The sequence below is a fragment of the Aspergillus eucalypticola genome (genome assembly GCF_003184535.1).
Source record: "Aspergillus eucalypticola CBS 122712 chromosome Unknown BO83scaffold_3, whole genome shotgun sequence".
NCBI lineage: Eukaryota > Fungi > Ascomycota > Eurotiomycetes > Eurotiales > Aspergillaceae > Aspergillus > Aspergillus eucalypticola.
The window spans coordinates 1459008-1475269 of record NW_020290277.1 but is presented as its reverse complement, the minus strand read 5'-3'; the positions used below and the strand labels follow the sequence as shown (position 1 = coordinate 1475269).

General features: G+C 52.8%; 4 protein-coding genes across 4 annotated transcripts; 1 reads left to right on the top strand and 3 right to left on the bottom strand.

The window, feature by feature from the left end:
• Window positions 1-1146: 1146 nt before the first annotated feature.
• Window positions 1147-4043, bottom strand: BO83DRAFT_135718 (putative C6 transcription factor). The gene is made up of 4 exons (XM_025526131.1): window positions 3537-4043; window positions 3365-3476; window positions 2536-3242; window positions 1147-2429 (listed from the first exon to the last, which is right to left on the bottom strand). The coding sequence occupies exons 1-4, from the start codon at window positions 3950-3952 to the stop codon at window positions 1337-1339; spliced, it is 2328 nt and encodes a 775-aa protein (XP_025392449.1). The 5' UTR covers window positions 3953-4043; the 3' UTR covers window positions 1147-1336.
• A 4498-nt stretch (window positions 4044-8541) lies between these two features.
• Window positions 8542-11269, top strand: BO83DRAFT_353805 (transcription factor domain-containing protein). Its single transcript, XM_025529068.1, has 4 exons — window positions 8542-8858; window positions 8940-9068; window positions 9177-10362; window positions 10415-11269. Exons 1-4 carry the CDS (start codon window positions 8791-8793, stop codon window positions 11189-11191), a joined length of 2160 nt encoding a protein of 719 aa, XP_025392448.1. The 5' UTR covers window positions 8542-8790; the 3' UTR covers window positions 11192-11269.
• Window positions 11270-11558: 289 nt separating this feature from the next.
• Window positions 11559-13332, bottom strand: BO83DRAFT_375149 (putative MFS transporter). Its single transcript, XM_025530392.1, has 6 exons — window positions 12759-13332; window positions 12626-12686; window positions 12290-12552; window positions 12089-12232; window positions 11837-12035; window positions 11559-11742 (listed from the first exon to the last, which is right to left on the bottom strand). The coding sequence occupies exons 1-6, from the start codon at window positions 13278-13280 to the stop codon at window positions 11603-11605; spliced, it is 1329 nt and encodes a 442-aa protein (XP_025392447.1). The 5' UTR covers window positions 13281-13332; the 3' UTR covers window positions 11559-11602.
• A 374-nt stretch (window positions 13333-13706) lies between these two features.
• BO83DRAFT_375148 (uncharacterized protein) lies at window positions 13707-15871 on the bottom strand. The gene is made up of 4 exons (XM_025530391.1): window positions 15469-15871; window positions 15367-15404; window positions 15286-15311; window positions 13707-15232 (listed from the first exon to the last, which is right to left on the bottom strand). The coding sequence occupies exons 1-4, from the start codon at window positions 15553-15555 to the stop codon at window positions 13770-13772; spliced, it is 1614 nt and encodes a 537-aa protein (XP_025392446.1). The 5' UTR covers window positions 15556-15871; the 3' UTR covers window positions 13707-13769.
• Window positions 15872-16262: the final 391 nt, after the last annotated feature.

Sequence of the window (16262 nt, the reverse complement as noted above, 5' to 3'; positions counted from 1 at the left end):
TAAGCCCGACAGGAATCGACCTTGCAGACAGCAGCACAATAAAGTACCGTTCCGCACGGTGACGGAAGTGCTTGCCAGCAAATGACAGCAACCCGCTTGAGATGGAAGTGTCGGCCCACTCCGAAGAACGCAACTGCAAGGAGTCATCGAGCTACTCTCCAGCTGTACCGACAGACGCTCAACGCCTGGGGAAGGTGCCAAAGGGGAGGGGGAGACTTTAGTAACATGGAGACTGCAGTAGGTTGCGTACTGAAAGTAGTACAAGCCCATTGCATATTTCTAGCCTGGTCTTAGTTCTCTCTGGGGGGGGGAGACCCTGTCAGAGCCATGGTGCCAGTTGCAGCAGCACAGTGAATGCCTGTTGAGTAAGGCAGCCGCATTCCCAGCGGCGCGCAAAAGTCCAAGCATCTTACGAACCCTCAACTTCCAATCAAATTTAGAGGACTCCAGATTCGATATGCGGTAGATAGATAAGAAAAAAAAAAAAAAAAAAAAAAAAAAAAAAAAAAAAAAAAAGAATCCAGAGGATCGAAATGCACATCGACATGAAAACTGGATCTCAGCCAGTGTCGGGCCAATCAAGGCTCCCATCTCCCTCCAGGGCGTCTCCAATATCGGATCGATGCCCAATAAAGGCGGAAGTGCAGTTCGGACCGTAGCCCGATTGGGACAAAGTTCGCCTGATGCCCTGCACTTCGCGGCTCGACGATCAATTCTACTCTCCTGTGGGGGTCGTGGTTGTGACAAACTGGACAGAAAAGGGGGCCTGCCGTAGAAATGCTGCAACAGAAATGGGGGAGCAATGAAATTGTCAAAAAGAGGCAAGACACCATGCGAATTGCTGGACGCCACGGGTGGGCTGCGACTTACTTTGAGACAGGGCTTGCGCTATGTAGATCCACTCCTCGAAATTCATCGGTGCAGAGCCGGGGTTGTCTACATCTATTGACAATCATAGAAAGCCTGTTCCAATCTATAGAGGGGACACGGGGTAGGAGTAGAAACAGGTAAAAGGGAAAAAAATGGAAAATTGGAAATAGGAGAAAAAAAATAAAGATAATGTGAATGAGACCTACTCCAGTAACAGTTTAGTTCAACGATGATAGATAGTGTAGGGAAACAGAGACGACCGCGTCAAAGCGAATTGTTTTCCCTCGACGAAGACACTCTGGTCAACGCGACCACTAATGGTTTACTGACGGGGGGAGTATGCCCACTACAGTGGGTGAGTCCAAGGCATCACTGGACAGGGACTTTCGGTCAGTTGTCGGGCTTGTCTCGGAAATGCAAGGTGTGAGGGAGAGATCATGATGGAATGTTTGCACCGTGCGGACAGTCAGGATTTGCCACGGTCGGCGGGGCTGGCGATGTCACCAAGGTCGGGGGCATGCTCAGCGATAAGATCCTTGCACACCAGCCAGGCCCTTTGGCAGGAGGGGTCCTTCGTCGACATCTCCGCCAGCCAGCCGGTCGCTTTGGACACTTGCGCCAGCACCCGCCGAAACTTGGCACTTCCGGGTCTCGCCATCAGTAGCAATTCCATGATGAGAACGGTGGTGGACTGCATCAGATAATGTAAGATGCACCACCAGGGAGAGACCCCATAGACCCAAGCGAGGTCCGGGGGATCAGGCAGTAAGTCGAGCATCTGACCGGCAAGGTCGACACACACAGTTGCCATGGTCTCGCAAAGTCGTCCCGGTGGGTCATTGCCGTAATTCTGTTGGGCGAGACGGCTTAGGCACGGTTGCGTAATGAGCATCTTGGTGCTGCAAAAGCGAAACGCCAGGCTCGCGCGTTGCCTCTCGAACGCGGGCGCCCCTTTCGTGAAGTGGAAGGCTGGCGGAAGTCTAGACAGCCATGCTTCAACCTTTCCATGCAGCATGGAGATGGACATCTCGATCTCTCGCCACGACTTTCGAGCTGCCCCTGGAGCATACAGCAGGTCTACCGACTCCCGCATGATCAGCGCTAGGTCAATATGATAAAGGAAATAGAGCGAGGTGTTTGGTGTGAGCGCTTCGATGGCGCCAGCAGCGACCTGATCACTTTGTTTGCCGAACGAATTCAATTGTGGCCGGAAAGAGTCGGGCGTTCCCGCGTTGTCGGGAGATTTTCCAGGAACCCGTAAACAGAAGGTTTCCATGAAGATATTTCGAGCTTCGTGATCCGCGATCAGTTGGACGACCTTGTTGTCCATGAATTCTTCCTCCTTGAAAGGAACTGGGAGCGGCGTGGTGCAGAAAACATCATTGGTGCTCGGTGGGCGGCCCGTCATGACACAAAGTGAGTTATCCAGCATATATAGGGACCACCATACCCGATAACGCGTCTCCTTGGACACATGAACAATCGCATTGCTCTCGCTTCTCAAGTTCAGCCCCATCGTGACAGCCGAACGGATGGATATACCACAAATTCTCCAGGACCTGAGAGAGGGGATTTATCAAATCAGAGAAGGATGCGGGAAATGCGGGCAACCACCAAGGAATGGGCGCTGGAACGTAAGGAGAAGGAATCACGGAAGGTGCATACCTGTTGACTTGTCCTATGGACATTAGGTAGAACGAAGTCAGCCCCTCCACTTGTACTTGCTGCAGATTGGGGTGCTCGAGAAGTGCCGTATCATTCATGCTAAGCTTCCACGCCCGCGAGAAGTAGACCAAGCTCTCGTCGGTCCCATTCTCGACGTCATTGTACAAATGACGCGCGTGTTTCGCAGCGATCGCGAAGATCAAATTGAGTATTGCAAGCCATCTTTTACCCGGCCGTACATGAGGAGCCGAGTAAAAAGACTTGTACTGTGCCAGAAAAATCATCTTGCCCACGATTGGGAACGTTGGATGGACGGCTTGAAAATAGCTGTCGACAAGCTGGTCAGCCACCGTAATAGGGGGTCGTTGAGATGGATCAACATCATCAATAACTGGGATATCCGAGTCGTCGAGGAAGAAATTCACGGAGGAGACCGAATGTCGATCCCAGGTCTCTCGGGGGGATGCTGAGTTCGATCGTTCCAGAAGGCGCTTTAATCTGTACATCCAAGCGATCTCGGAATGTTCACCCACAAAGCCCATGGCTTGTATCTTCTCGTCACGGTTAAAGTCTTCGTTGGTATAATCTAGAGCCGCCAGCGAAGAACCTGGTGAGGGCTGCCCCAGAAGGGCTGCATCGGCTACTTTGGCGGCCGATGATGCGGACGACCCATGTGCACCACCGAGCTGGTCATGGTCGTCTCTTTGCTGTAATGGGTTTCTTTATGTTAAACAGGGCTGGGAATGGGGTCTAGAGGGGAAGGGAGGAATAATAGAAGATAGCGGGAGAGTTCGGCCACGTAGAGATGGATGGATTAAAGGGATCTTACATCGTGCAAAATTCGTTCGACGTATTGGGCCGTTTGCGAGTCCAGCTTCGGAGCAATCTCTCGCATAACGGCTTCGTATACCTGGACCTGGGTTGTCAGATCACTGAGCTGCCTAGAACCCACCGTCAGATAGATTCATCGATCAACTTTGGAAGCAGTCACGTAAACGCACTTGGCCATCTTTTCGCGCTTCCGATCTCCATAGGAGCAGCGGATGCCCGACTCCTGGCAACGCTGGCAAGTCGGGCGGTGACCGCTACATTTGGCCTTCTGGTCTCGACAGTTCTCACAAGCCCGGCTGACTCGGCCACTGCTGGTCCAGGTGCTCGTGCTCACAGTCCTGGGGATGGCCACCTTGGAGTTCACTGTGCGATCCCCAGGAGCGCTCCGGGAGGCGCCAGCAGCGGGGGTCTCAGCATGACTGACGGGGACGGACTCGTAAGAGACCGGCGGACCGAAAGAAGCAGGCTGTGAGTACTGAGGCACTGGCCAGTTATGATACTTGGGTTCACTGTCCGGGAGGTCGGACGAGGCGGACGAGGAATAAGAGGGATAAGGGAAAGGAGGGGGCCGGTTGTTGTCGCTCATTGTCAAAGACAAGACGAGGCGAGGCGAGAAAACTTGTCAGCCCCCTTGGTCCCAACCCTCAATAGCACGGACGAACCCAGCAACAGCAAATACGGGCAAACACTCCTGATTAGCGAGGACTGGGCATAAGGATCACTATAGACCAGGAGAGAACAATAATAGTGGACGGGGCGGTTTTTGGTGTCACAGATTCATAGCAACAGCTTGACGCTTGTTGGCCGAAAGGGACCCAGAGCCGGTCAAGGGAGAAGTGTGGTAGGCTGGAGTTAACTGCCGGGTTTGGTCTCGCCACAAGTTGGGCGGAAATCGGCTCGCGTCTCCGGAACACCAAGTGGAATTGGACCAGAAGACTGTCCTTCGGGCTATCATTTTCAACCATGGTTCTTCACTCCCTCCATCTCCGCATTTTTTGACAAGAGAAAGAGGCTCTCTCTCATCCATAAGCCCTCCCTAATTTTCTTTTTTGGATGAGAAGCTCGCCCGTTGACCCAGCTAGAAAGGGCGCGACCCGACCTCGTTGGGACCGCATGACAGCCAATTCGGTGCCAATGTTGGTGAGGCGGACGTCCCCGTTCCCTCCCATCCAGCTCATCAGCAACAAAGTTACCTTTGAAAACATGGGAGATGGAAGCATTTCGAGCATCCGCATCGGCTCCAGGGGAAAACGTTTGGTGCACGCCGCTGCACCACCTGGATGACACACCTCCAATCTAAAATCAGCGCCACCAGCATTGACCATGTGGTCTTTACTCACTTGCATGTCCTGAAGTCGCTCAGTGGCTCCAATTCAAAGCTCGTCGAAACCGATGCCAGAGGCCTAGACATGGGGTTTTGAGTTAAACACCCGGAGAGGAATGCAAACACCCCGCAACCTCGACACCGCAGGGGCACCTGGTGGCTAGCTAATCCATTGCTTCTTTTCGGATGTTGTTTTGCTGGCAAGCCACTGGTGTCAACGACGGGGTCGACATACGACCACCTATCCTTGGATCGGGGAGGGGTTGCGACAATCCTCACGGATTCATTGTGCATTCATGGGGAAGCTGCTGCCTATTTGAGGTAAACAGTATATCATCTGCATCATCCGCCACCGGTTGCCCATGAACATTGTCCCTTTACGGTGATCCGTGCCCTTTTCGTGGCTTTTCTCCTCTTTTTTTTGGATGTCTGGCTCATGTCTCTTCTTCCTCGTTCTAGTCCCACGATACGTTGAAAGCTGAAGAAACTCGAAAGAATGATCCGGAAACGCCAGATGAGGTCTTGCTTTCTCGCAGATTTTTAGTAACTGAGGCAGGAAGTTGACGACTTGAGTTTTTCTTTCATGTAAATTTGGCTGAAAGTTGTCAGCGGACATCTATACATCTACTGTCCGCGATCGTTTGGAGGGTCATGTGTCCGTATTGGGTGGATGAAGCGGTGGCTGGAAGCGTGGCGAACAGATTGGTGTGATCACATGTTCACAAGCTTGAATGGTGCTGGCTGGGGGATTTCTTCCCTTGAGCGCTACTCAACTGCGTGCTGAGGTCAAATGATGATGATATGGCTTTTGGCGTAATGCGTGTCGCTAAACATCACATGCTCGGCAGTCTGTGTTACCAAACCACGCCGCAGTAAGTACGTATGCGGTATGTCCCAGGCGATTCTTCCCCGCTAGTTGGTGGTCTCTTGGCGCGTCAAAGCAGTGGGATTTGCAAGGGAATGTACTGATCGCACCACTAGCCATCCCAACACAATCCAGCCGGTCGGGTCTCTCTGCAATCGACCAGCATTGACCAAGCAGATATGGAATAAATCTGTCATGCCGATCGAGGAAGCTACTAGTCATCGGCACTGATGTTAGAGGTATCATGTGGGAGGCTTTCACGATGAGCTTTGTTTCCCCATTTCCCTCTTGTTTCCATTTGGCCTAGTCTGTAGGTATCAGACCAATTTGCAGTGGCTCCAATCCACGAGCTCGTGGGCCTGCGGATATAGAACTTGATAAGCTCCCTAAGATTCGACGCAGATCGTGGACGAGGCGGCCGACCATAGCACTGGGCATCGCTTCCTTGGGGTACCACTAGCCGGTACTCCGTGCCGGAGCAGCCAATGTCATGGGCGACTAACCAGTTCCATCAGCACAACCTTAGATGACGTTCGGCAAGCCGCGTTCTGCGTTTCACTTTGAGTTGGGAATCGTTCACGAGCGCGTTCTAGGGAGGAGGCTCTGTGGCCAAGTATTTCGACACATTTGGCTCACAGTATCAGTCTGCACTGAAAAACAATACAAGACATTAGCCAGGAGGCAGAGAGACCAGACCATTAGGGGGTTATAGCTTCACCTTTCAGATAGCGAGAACTCTCTCGCATCCGCCGTCCAGAGGGGGCTTCATGGTGGACATTCAGGGACGGACTGTTTGTTGTCCGCAGCTTCTTGAGCAAGGAGGCGGGAAGGTGATGTTACAGGGTCCGTGCTTAGAGATATCTAGTAGGCACTTTGCAATAGAAACGTATCGGGAGGGGGGGGGGGTGGGGGGGGTGGTTAACGAAGAATGTGACGGGATTTGAGATTTATACTGGCTGGACCAGTGAGGCCGTTGGATGTTTCGGCCGAGGCGGGGGGGGGAAAGATCGGGAAAGGGAGGAGATTATTGGAGAGAAAGGAAGTTGACTGGTTTGTCTGCCTGACCAGCAGGGCCAACTCAACTTCCCCCAACCGCCATTCTCTTTCCGCTCGCATGACTTTGCAGAAGGGAGGGAGGGATAGGAATGTCAACGTTCACTGAACCAGAATATGCGAATCATTCACTTGGGGGGCAGTCGACCATTGAAATATGCTTCGTTCCATCGGCCGAGACTTACTTAAGTAGTTCTGAAGTTCGGAACCGCCATCACGATTGGCATGGAAAATGGTTCCGTATGGGGATGTGGCTGACTCTGCGACCCTCTTTCCTGCACGCGGACCAACAGTTTTTCCTCCTGGAGCATCGCAGAGAGATTGATGAAGCAAGGGCACGAATCTGGATGCCAGATCCCGATGCGCGATCTCGCCGATGAGATCGCAGAGAGGGAGGAGAGAGGAGAGGACTTAAGAAGGCAAGGTGGCGACGAGGCCAGTCGGGTTCAGCTGCATTGTTGCCAGCCAGCTTCCAGCATCGCTTCGCTACTAATTAGTAGTCTCCTTTCCTCCTCCTCCCCTGTGGCACCGGCACACAAATCCCGGATATCCCTTTCGCCAATGCGCTAACCAAGGTCTTCCAGACTTTCAGCCTGATCTTACCTCCAGTCTCAACCGGTTTTCCCAGAATTAGCACCCTTGCAACCGCCCGGGGGTGGACCCGATGCTCGATGCTTCCCAACTGTCCTGTGGGCTCTGCGATCGGTAGATTTATTTCTTGCTTGGCTTGTCTATAATTGTGGATGATCTACAGCCCCTGTTCTCTCTTCAGGTCCCTAACACGCAGCGTGGGAGGTACGCACACGAATTCCTGTTGGACAAGGCTTGGATGGGTTACGCGCACTTCGGGGTCTGGAAATTAAATCCGCATAGATAGACCCGCGTTAGCGCGCACGCTTGCGGGCAGCCACTGTCGCTCTTTCTCAGCTCCCCGACTTTTTAACTCTACACTAATCTTGCTTTTTGCCCCTTAGGCCACATTGAGCGAACTGCATTCAATCGAGACTCCGGTCCCTGTCAGGCTTACACTACTGCTTGGGTTTCCTCCTTCCTTTCGGCCAATTGAATTGGACACAATTGAAGCAATGGTCATCAACACGGGGCCCGATCTTTTACCCGCCTGTCGCACCCTCCCTTCCCTGCCTGCGGCTGTGTGACACGTCTAAGATACTTTTCCGGAGCGGCTGCGAAACTTTGATCGGGTGTGCCGGATTTATATATCGCTCGGAAATATCCGTTGACAAGTCCAAATGGGGCTTTCTGCCTGGGCTCAATGTTGGTGTTGCCTCGGATTACACAACATTTCCCGTGTCCGCACAACGGCCGAGTGCCGGAGATCATAACCTGGAGTGGTGGAAGGACGCTTTCCGCTAAGCGGCTTTTTACAAGGTAGAAGGCTTACGAGGATCGCCGTGGCGCCCTTGGCGCGTTGACACTGCATTTGCGCTGCAGTAACGCCACAAGAGGTGGGAGGTGGTGATTTTCCAGGTGTAGAATGCACGTGTTGGTCGCGGACTTGCTTCGTGTGCGCCCTCAAAACCGGTTGAAACTCGCCCGAGACGATCTTTATTCGAGGCTCCACTCGGTTCGAAGTTTGTAGATGGGCACTTGACAGTGACAGTGGAGTAGGACGCGCTAACCTGAATTGCGCTTAGGAAGTAATTCGAATTTGCTTGTCCATAGTAGAACTAGTACGTAGTAGGTTATACAAGCATGAGGCTACTAAAGAGTAAGTACTAGTTGAAGTTTTGAAAATATATAGCACTCAGTGACACTAGTAAATGGCCCAGCAGATATATATATCTCATCATGTCCGTGCTTTCTAATACTATTTCCCAGGAATGGAGAATGTTGCTAGTAGTATTTCATGCTAGACCTCTACCAAACCATTAGATTATGTATATCTACCATGTATCAAGTCTATCTATTAGTAGTTTCATCATTGAAATGTACAAATGCCCAACTAATCCATGCTCCTGCTGTGTTGTGTTGATTCTTATCTAAGCGACATCTCGGCCTGAGGCTCGGCGCTGTTGAACCGACCGCCGACAGTCCGAACAACTCGATCCATCACTCATTCATCGTCCACTTCATCAGAATATACTCCTGCATCAGTTATCTACTTGTCTTTCGCGGACAACTTCAGGAACCTGATACATCAAATCGGGCATCGTCATGACTCATGAACCGTAGAAAACATTCCAGAGCGACCGAAGAGGTCGAATGCCCAAAACGGAGGAAGTTTGTTGCGTAAGTTGAGCCTTCTACTGTGGCCCTCACGCACAGCAGCAATATCTAAGCATCACTGCTAATTTCATCGTGCAAATTCAGTTGCCAACGATGTCATGCACACAAAATCAAATGCTCGGGCGACCAGCCCTGCGCCAAATGCCGTCAGGTTGGCTGTGCCGATGAGTGCCAATACGCACCTCGGGACCGTCAGGTCAAAGTGAGCGAGAGGTATGTCCAACACTCTTGTTTGTGACTCACACGATGTTCGGGGATGGAAGGACGTCATGCATGACTTTTTATAGTAGCCGGGAATTAGACTGATCGAAATTTCCACAGTTATCTGCACGAACTGCAGGCTGAGCTTCGACGTCTGCGAGAACAACCGACCCCCTCGGTCAACACGACCGAGGCCGAAGACGGGCGCGGCGGCGGCCCGTCGCGAACGGCAGAGGCGCCAGATGAAGCGGAAAGCAATAACCCCAACGTGCGCAATCCTTTGATTGGGGACCGGGCTTGGTTCCACCCATACGATCCGTCTGCACCGCCGATTTTCGTGGGTGAGGCGGCATGCACGGCTTTTGCGACGCGCTTCCGGCGCTTCTTGACGGGGAGTAATGCGACAGCGCATATTACGCGCACGCAGTATGTCCGGGATGAGAATATCGCCGCGGCTAATACGGGGGATATCTGGTGGCCGAGTTTGCACCAGGCGCGGCTATTGTTGAAGATTGCGCTGCGGCAGATTGGTTTCATTTACCATCTGGTGCTGCGGAAGTCGACGCTAGAGAAGCTCGAGGAGATATACCAAACGGGCGACTTTGAGTGCAAGGTCAACCAGTGCAAGTTCTTTGCTCTGTTTGCATTTGGAGAGGCCTACTCCATGCGAAATGAGCCATCCTCGGGTTCTAGGGTACCGGGGACCAAGTACTTTGCGCGGGCGTTGAGCTTGGTGCAGGTGTTACCGGAGAGGACGAGTATCACGCATTTGGAGACACTGCTGTTGCTGTCTCTATTCTCGTATTATCTGAACCGACGACATTCAGCATATGTTTTGATTGGGAGTGCCATGCGCTTGGGATTGTCGATTGGAATGAACCACAATGTCCCTGAGTCGCAACTGATCGATCCAATCGAGAGGCAGCACCGGGTGCGCATCTGGTGGACCATCTACATCTTCGACCGCATGTGGGGATCGAAGATGGGCCTACCGTCACAGATTTTGGATGATGATATCCACCTAGACATGCCGTCCAACGTGACCCCGGCGCAGTTACAGGAGGAGCAGTTCTCCGATACCGACTATCTCAAGGCCAACATCAGCTTGGCACGGATCGTGGGTGAGACGATCGCCAAGTTGTACAGTCGCCGCAAGTACAGCGAAACATTCCTGCAGAGGGTGCAGAAGCTCTTGAAAGCGCTGAAGAACTGGGTGGAAACCCTGCCCGAGCATCTGCGACTGGACCAGGTGGAGCCAGAGATGAGTCGGACACCAGTAGGCTCGCTGCATCTCTCATTCAACCAAGTACATCATTCCAGTTCCCATAAGATCGATCAAAGAACTGACCGCAAATTAGTGTGTGATTCTGACAACCCGACCAACACTGCTCCACATCCTGATCAAACTAAGCGAAGCGGACGGAGCCCGACCAGAGGACATTGAAGAGATCTCCCAGCCGGTGCTCACACTCGGCGAAGCCTGCATCCACGCCGCACGGCACTCACACTCGATTATCCTAACTCGATGGATCAACGGCACACTGCCAACCTTCGGATTCTTCCACGCACACTACCTCTTCTCCTCCGCACTCGTGCTGGCCATGTCCAGCTTCACGCCCGTCGGCAACCCAGCAGACCTCGGGGCCTTCGAAACCGGCATGGAAGTGCTGCGCTCAATGAGCGAGAATGGCAATCTAGCGGCATCGGAATTCTACATCAATCTGGAACAGGTCAAAGTCTGCCTGGACCGATATCTGAGCGAGCGACGACGCGATTCCCGCAGTCGACGGAACGCCGCTGCAGCGATAGGACCGGGGACGGTATCCGCCAAGGATGCAGCCGCGTCTGCAGCGGCCACGGCGGCGGCGACTCCAGCGTCGTCGAAAACGGCACTGACAGCGCATAGTATAGCCGAGGGGCCGATGGGACCAGCAGAGTTCGGACTACACCCGGTGACGACGGGGGTGCTAGAGGGGGGTGTAGTACGAGATGCGACGAGCGGGTTCACGACGGCGATGGCGTTTATGGAGCCGACGATGCAGGACTTTTTGGCGCAGAGTGATTTCGATCTGGGCATGTTGCATCCGGTGGATACGTATATGAATGAGGAGCATGTGTATCAGGGGTATAGCTGAACACACAGACACAGACTGGACATATGCAGTATATAGATTATGTGTCTATCTATCTAAATGTATGAGGTCTATCTATCCATCTATTATGAAACAAAAACCAAACACCATACCCAATGCAAACCATACCCATAAACACATCAACTCGTAATTAGCTTTACCCCCACCCCCCCTCAACAACCGAAAGAGAAAGAGAAAGGGAGAGATCAAGCCTCCCCCCACCTCCTCTCCACCCACCTCTGCATATCCAACCCCTTACGGGTAATTATCACCACCAAAACGCCCCCAATGATAGACAAAAACACACCTACACCACCACACCCATCAATTAGCCAACCATCAACCACACAAACACACACATACACACCATCAAACCCAACCCGAAGGGAATGGAGGAAAAAAAAAAAAAAAAGATCACTCACAAATGGTAAACGTCCACCCCACCCCAATCGCCCCAATCAACGGCTCAACAGCGGCACTACTCCCCGCCGAAAACAAATACTGGATGATGTATTTCCCACTGATGGCTTCGGATCGGCGATGGGGGAGTGCTTCTATTCAAAGCCAACCATCATTAGCACACACTCAAGTACACCATACACCCTAGGAAGGAAGGAAGGAAGGAAGGAAGGAGGATAAAAGACATACCAGCAGCATACGTATTCAACCCATTAAACGTGCCCATCAACCCCACACCCCCAAAGAACGCCGCAATAATGGGGACCACCATCCCGCCTTTCTCTTCCTGCAGAGTCCACCCATAGACAAGCGCCGCGGCGGGGAGGACGAAGAATAATGTCCCCAGACCGGAATTCAGTCGATCCTGGGGGAGACGGGTGCCGTTACGCTTTTTGATGTAGTTTCGGACCGTGCGGTCGGAGAGACGGCCGCCGAGTACACTTCCCACGAGGAACCCGGCCCCGGGGCGAGGTAGAAGAGGCCGGAAACGAGGGCGGTAGTGAGGTGGAAGCGAGGGTTGAAGATGGAGCGGGCGGAGGTGAGGATGGCGTATTGGAAGGTGGAGAGGAAACCGCATGTTAAACACTGTTAGATTTGTTAGTTGTGTTGGATAGGATAGGCTGGGGGAGGGGGGTTATGTACGGCGAGGAAGATGTTGGGGTAGATGAAGAGACGGACGATGTGGATGGGGTTGAATGCGGCGAGGATGCGAAGAGTGGTCTCTTTCATTGTTGGAGGAGTGGTGGTGGTGGCAGTGGCAGTGGTGATGATCTTTGCGTCTGCTGAGGGTATCTCAGGGACGAAGATCAGGGATAGGATCAGGCCGAACCCTGTCATGGCGACTTGCACCCAGAAGATGATGCGCCAGCTGGCGAAGGTGACGATGATGCCGCCGAAGCAGGGGCCTGCGATTACTTCATTAGCTTAATTGCCCTATATAAAGTTGAATAGGGTTAAGTAAGGTAGGGAGAGGTATACCAATAGCCGGACCCGCAACAGTCCCTACCATGAAGAATCCCACTGCCGTTCCTCTTACAACCTATACATACATACATTATTAGCTCACTTCCAGACCACATACCAATGTAATACCGTGGGAGGAGGGACATACAGGTTCATAAATATCCGCCAAAATGGTCTGCCCCATAACCATAAACGAGGTGCCCGTCAATCCACCCAAGATGCGAAACGCCGTAAACATGGGCAAATTGATAGCGGCGGCCGTACCCGCCGAGCACCCGCACAGCACCAAAACGGCGATGTTATACGAAATGCGACGGCCAACTAAGCGACTCATGGGACCCCAAATCAGCGAAGAAAAGCCCATGGCCAATAATACACCAGCATTGATGACATTGAGGATTTCCTCGGTGGTGTTGAACCGGGTTGCGATTTCGGGGGTGGCGGGGAGCAGCGAGGTGCTGTTGAAGGTCACCGCCAGGGTCATCCATGAGACAATGAAGAGGATGATGGATTTGTGCCAGAAGGGGAGGTCATAGCCTCTTGTCACTGTGGGCTTTTCGTTTATTATTGATGGTGGTTGTGATTTTGGAGTGTCATTGTGGTCAATGGTTGGTGTTTGTGTATTTGCCTCTTTTGGTAGAGTTGGGTTGGATTCGAGATCGGAAGCCATGGCCGGCATGGGTCCCTTTTTTATGTAGTATTATTATGGAATTGAGTTGAAATCTTTGGGGTACTATCTACTCTACTATCTGCGATACTTCTTATCTTATATATCTCGTGCAGACTCTGCCCGATTCGGCCTGCCGATTGTGTGGCCGAACTGCTCGCTCGGTCTGTTCAGACATCTGACCGAGTCGGCATCCGCTGCCGACGCCCGTTGACATGCACTTTCGGGAGTTGGATCGCGTGTCTGCAGCTGCATAGTACAGGTAAGAACCTCTTAACATACAGTCATATACACATCATACCGATCTAGGGTGTTATAGTGATAATCTTGTTACAGTTTCAAGGATAGCTCAAAAGTAGTGATACAAAATATGTGCATTAAATGCTACTTGGAATAATCACAAAGTAGAACGGATTCAATTATGTACGGCTAACAAATCCCCACCAGTCTAACGGGCCATGCTTCCATGGCCCCCACACCTCCGCTTCACACTTACAGCAGGATCATGCCAAGAGCGGCGCCAACGGCGGTCACCGCGTAGGCACCCAGCTGCCAGCTGCCGACCTGGACGGCGTTAGGGGCAGTGAGACCGGCACCAGCACCCTCGGAGGTGCTGGAGCTGGCGCTGGCAACAGAGCCGCCGCCAGTGGGGGAGGAGGTAACGCTGCCGGTACCGGCGGTGCCAGCCTCCTTGAGCAGGGAAGAGCAGGTGCCAGTGGCGGCGCTGGAAGAGGTGGTGGTACCATCACCGCTGAAGTCGCAAGCGCTGGCCTTGGCACTCTGCTTCTCGTAGTACTGGTTCATGACGAAGCTGAGCTGCTGCTTGGTGGAGCAGACACTGTAGGCACCGTAGTCACCGGTGGTGGAGTTGCTGGACATGCCGTCGCAGTAGTCACCCTTGGCGCAGATGTAGTCGAACAGGTCACCGTACTTGCTCTCCTTGACGGAATCCTTGACGACGCAAGACAGAGAAGCCTCCATGCAGGTGCAGAGATCCTCGTTGGGGGAGGGGGGGAGAGTGTTGGTGGCCTCCCAGGCGGTGCCGACACTGGGGCAGGTAGGGGTGGCAGTGTTGCTAGCGGTCCAGCTGTTGCTGTTCACACCGGTGGCAGTGACCTTCTGCATCTGGGAAGACAGGTTGGAGAAGTCCTTAAGGGTGCTGACGCTAGAGCCGTCGACCGAAACCAGACCGTAGTCATTGTCCTCCTGGAAGTACATGTAGACGATACCACCGCTCCAGACGTCGTTCATCTGGTCACCGAAGAGGACGGGGACGTCGGTGAAGGTACGGGGAGAGGGGTTGTTGCAGCCATACTCGGAGAAGAAAGCGGGGACGGGGTAGTCCTTGAACTCCTCGGTACGGGCCGAGTAACCGGAGGTCTTGAAGGAAGAGTCACCGCACCACTCGTAGATGTTGTAACCGAAGAAGTCGATGCGGTCGTCAGAGTCACCGCAGACCAGGTAGCTCTTCAGGTCGTCACGGATGGTGGAGTCATCGTCAGTAGCATAACCAACACCGAGGGAGGAACGGTAGTTCTTGGCCTTGATGTAGGCCTTCATGTCACGGACGGCGGCCTTGACGTAGGCAATGGAGTTGGTGTTGTTCTGGCTGTTGGCGACCTCGTTACCGGCGAAGAAACCGATGACGTTGGTGTAGTTGGCAAAGGCATCGACGACGCTGGTGTAGCGAGAGTAGAGGTCGGTGTTCCACTGGGGGTCGTCCCGGTTGATGGAGGTCGAGGGGGCCGACAGGTCAGTGATGAGGTAAATGCCAGCATCCTGCAGGGCCTGCATACACTCGGTGTGGTCCTTGGTGGGGTCGACAGCATAGGTACGGATCACGTTGGTGCGCAGCTGCTGGAGGTAGGGGATATCACGCTTGCAGGTGGAGGCATCGGCCAGAGGGTCGGTGTAGTCCGCGTTGGAAGAGTCAGTGCCGTTGCTCGTGTAGTCCTCTGGTAACGGGTTAGCTGCGCGTCGAGGCGCCATTGACAATTGAGCTACATACGCTGATAGGCAACGCCACGGATGAAGCTAGAATGGGTCAGTAAGAAGGCTAAAACAAACACCAAGTAGCAGGGTAACTTACAATTGGGTGCCATTGTTGGAGTAGAAGAACTTGTTGCTCTATTGCCAACCAGACCAGTTAGGAACTTGACCTCCAGCCCTGCGGCGGATGGCGGAAACATACCTTGGCCTCAATGGCAGGCAGGTCCGCAGCAATAGCGCGGCCCAGGAGGAGCGAAGCTCCAGCAAGGGTAGTAGCAGAGAACTTCATTATGTGAACAGTGATGTGTGAAGCGAGAGTCCGAATTCAATGTAGCTGGTTCTAAATCTGCAGATGAAAGTACTGCAGTTCCCAAGTTATCAACTTTCCACAGGAGAGTTGAAATACAAGGGAGGAAGAGGAAGAAAGTCTAGAAGTATACAACGAGTGACTGACGGCTGAAACAAGGCGCCGTGGATATAGCGATGGCTGGATGGATGATGAAGAAGTGGCTGGGAAGGAGAGAAAGAAAGAAAGAAGATGGAGAGAAGAAGAAGAAGAAGAGAAGAGAAGGAAGAGGAGGGAGGGGGTATTTGGAAATAACCAGTACCAGAAGGGGGGGGAGGAGGCGAATGACGGGGGAAGCGAGTGGCCCCGGCCCCTGCCTCACTCACTCACTAACAAACAATCAGAGTACTATCAGTATCCATCGTTGTTGGCTGTGTGCCTGTCGGATGTTCTAGCTTACGACGCCCTCCGCTGTAAAAATAGTAAATTCCACTGTGATTGGAGTTCCGGTCGATGTTGATCTCCAGGGTGGACAATCCATTGTCCGGCCCATGGGGCTATCCTACTATCCTTCTCACTTCCATATTTACTAGTTTCAATGCTACCATCTGACCCTTCCATGTGGCAGTGTCATGGATCGTCTCTCATTTCCATAGACAAGCCTTTTTCTTGTGAATCTCTTCTTCCCGTCAAGCATTCTTTGGGCGTTG

Coding starts and splice junctions, on each gene's coding strand:
- BO83DRAFT_135718 (XM_025526131.1), bottom strand. CDS start 3,952: ATGAGCGACAACAACCGGCCCCCTCCTTTCCCTTATCCCTCTTATTCC. Junction 3,477..3,536: donor AAGCGCGAAAAGATGGCCAA/GTGCGTTTACGT, acceptor GGTGGGTTCTAG/GCAGCTCAGTGATCTGACAA. Junction 3,243..3,364: donor TCGAACGAATTTTGCACGAT/GTAAGATCCCTT, acceptor AACCCATTACAG/CAAAGAGACGACCATGACCA.
- BO83DRAFT_353805 (XM_025529068.1), top strand. CDS start 8,791: ATGAACCGTAGAAAACATTCCAGAGCGACCGAAGAGGTCGAATGCCCA. Junction 8,859..8,939: donor AAACGGAGGAAGTTTGTTGC/GTAAGTTGAGCC, acceptor GTGCAAATTCAG/TTGCCAACGATGTCATGCAC. Junction 9,069..9,176: donor CAGGTCAAAGTGAGCGAGAG/GTATGTCCAACA, acceptor AAATTTCCACAG/TTATCTGCACGAACTGCAGG.
- BO83DRAFT_375149 (XM_025530392.1), bottom strand. CDS start 13,280: ATGGCTTCCGATCTCGAATCCAACCCAACTCTACCAAAAGAGGCAAAT. Junction 12,687..12,758: donor TGGCGGATATTTATGAACCT/GTATGTCCCTCC, acceptor ATGTATGTATAG/GTTGTAAGAGGAACGGCAGT. Junction 12,233..12,289: donor ACCCCAACATCTTCCTCGCC/GTACATAACCCC, acceptor CAAATCTAACAG/TGTTTAACATGCGGTTTCCT.
- BO83DRAFT_375148 (XM_025530391.1), bottom strand. CDS start 15,555: ATGAAGTTCTCTGCTACTACCCTTGCTGGAGCTTCGCTCCTCCTGGGC. Junction 15,405..15,468: donor TGCCTGCCATTGAGGCCAAG/GTATGTTTCCGC, acceptor GGTTGGCAATAG/AGCAACAAGTTCTTCTACTC. Junction 15,233..15,285: donor CCGTGGCGTTGCCTATCAGC/GTATGTAGCTCA, acceptor ACCCGTTACCAG/AGGACTACACGAGCAACGGC.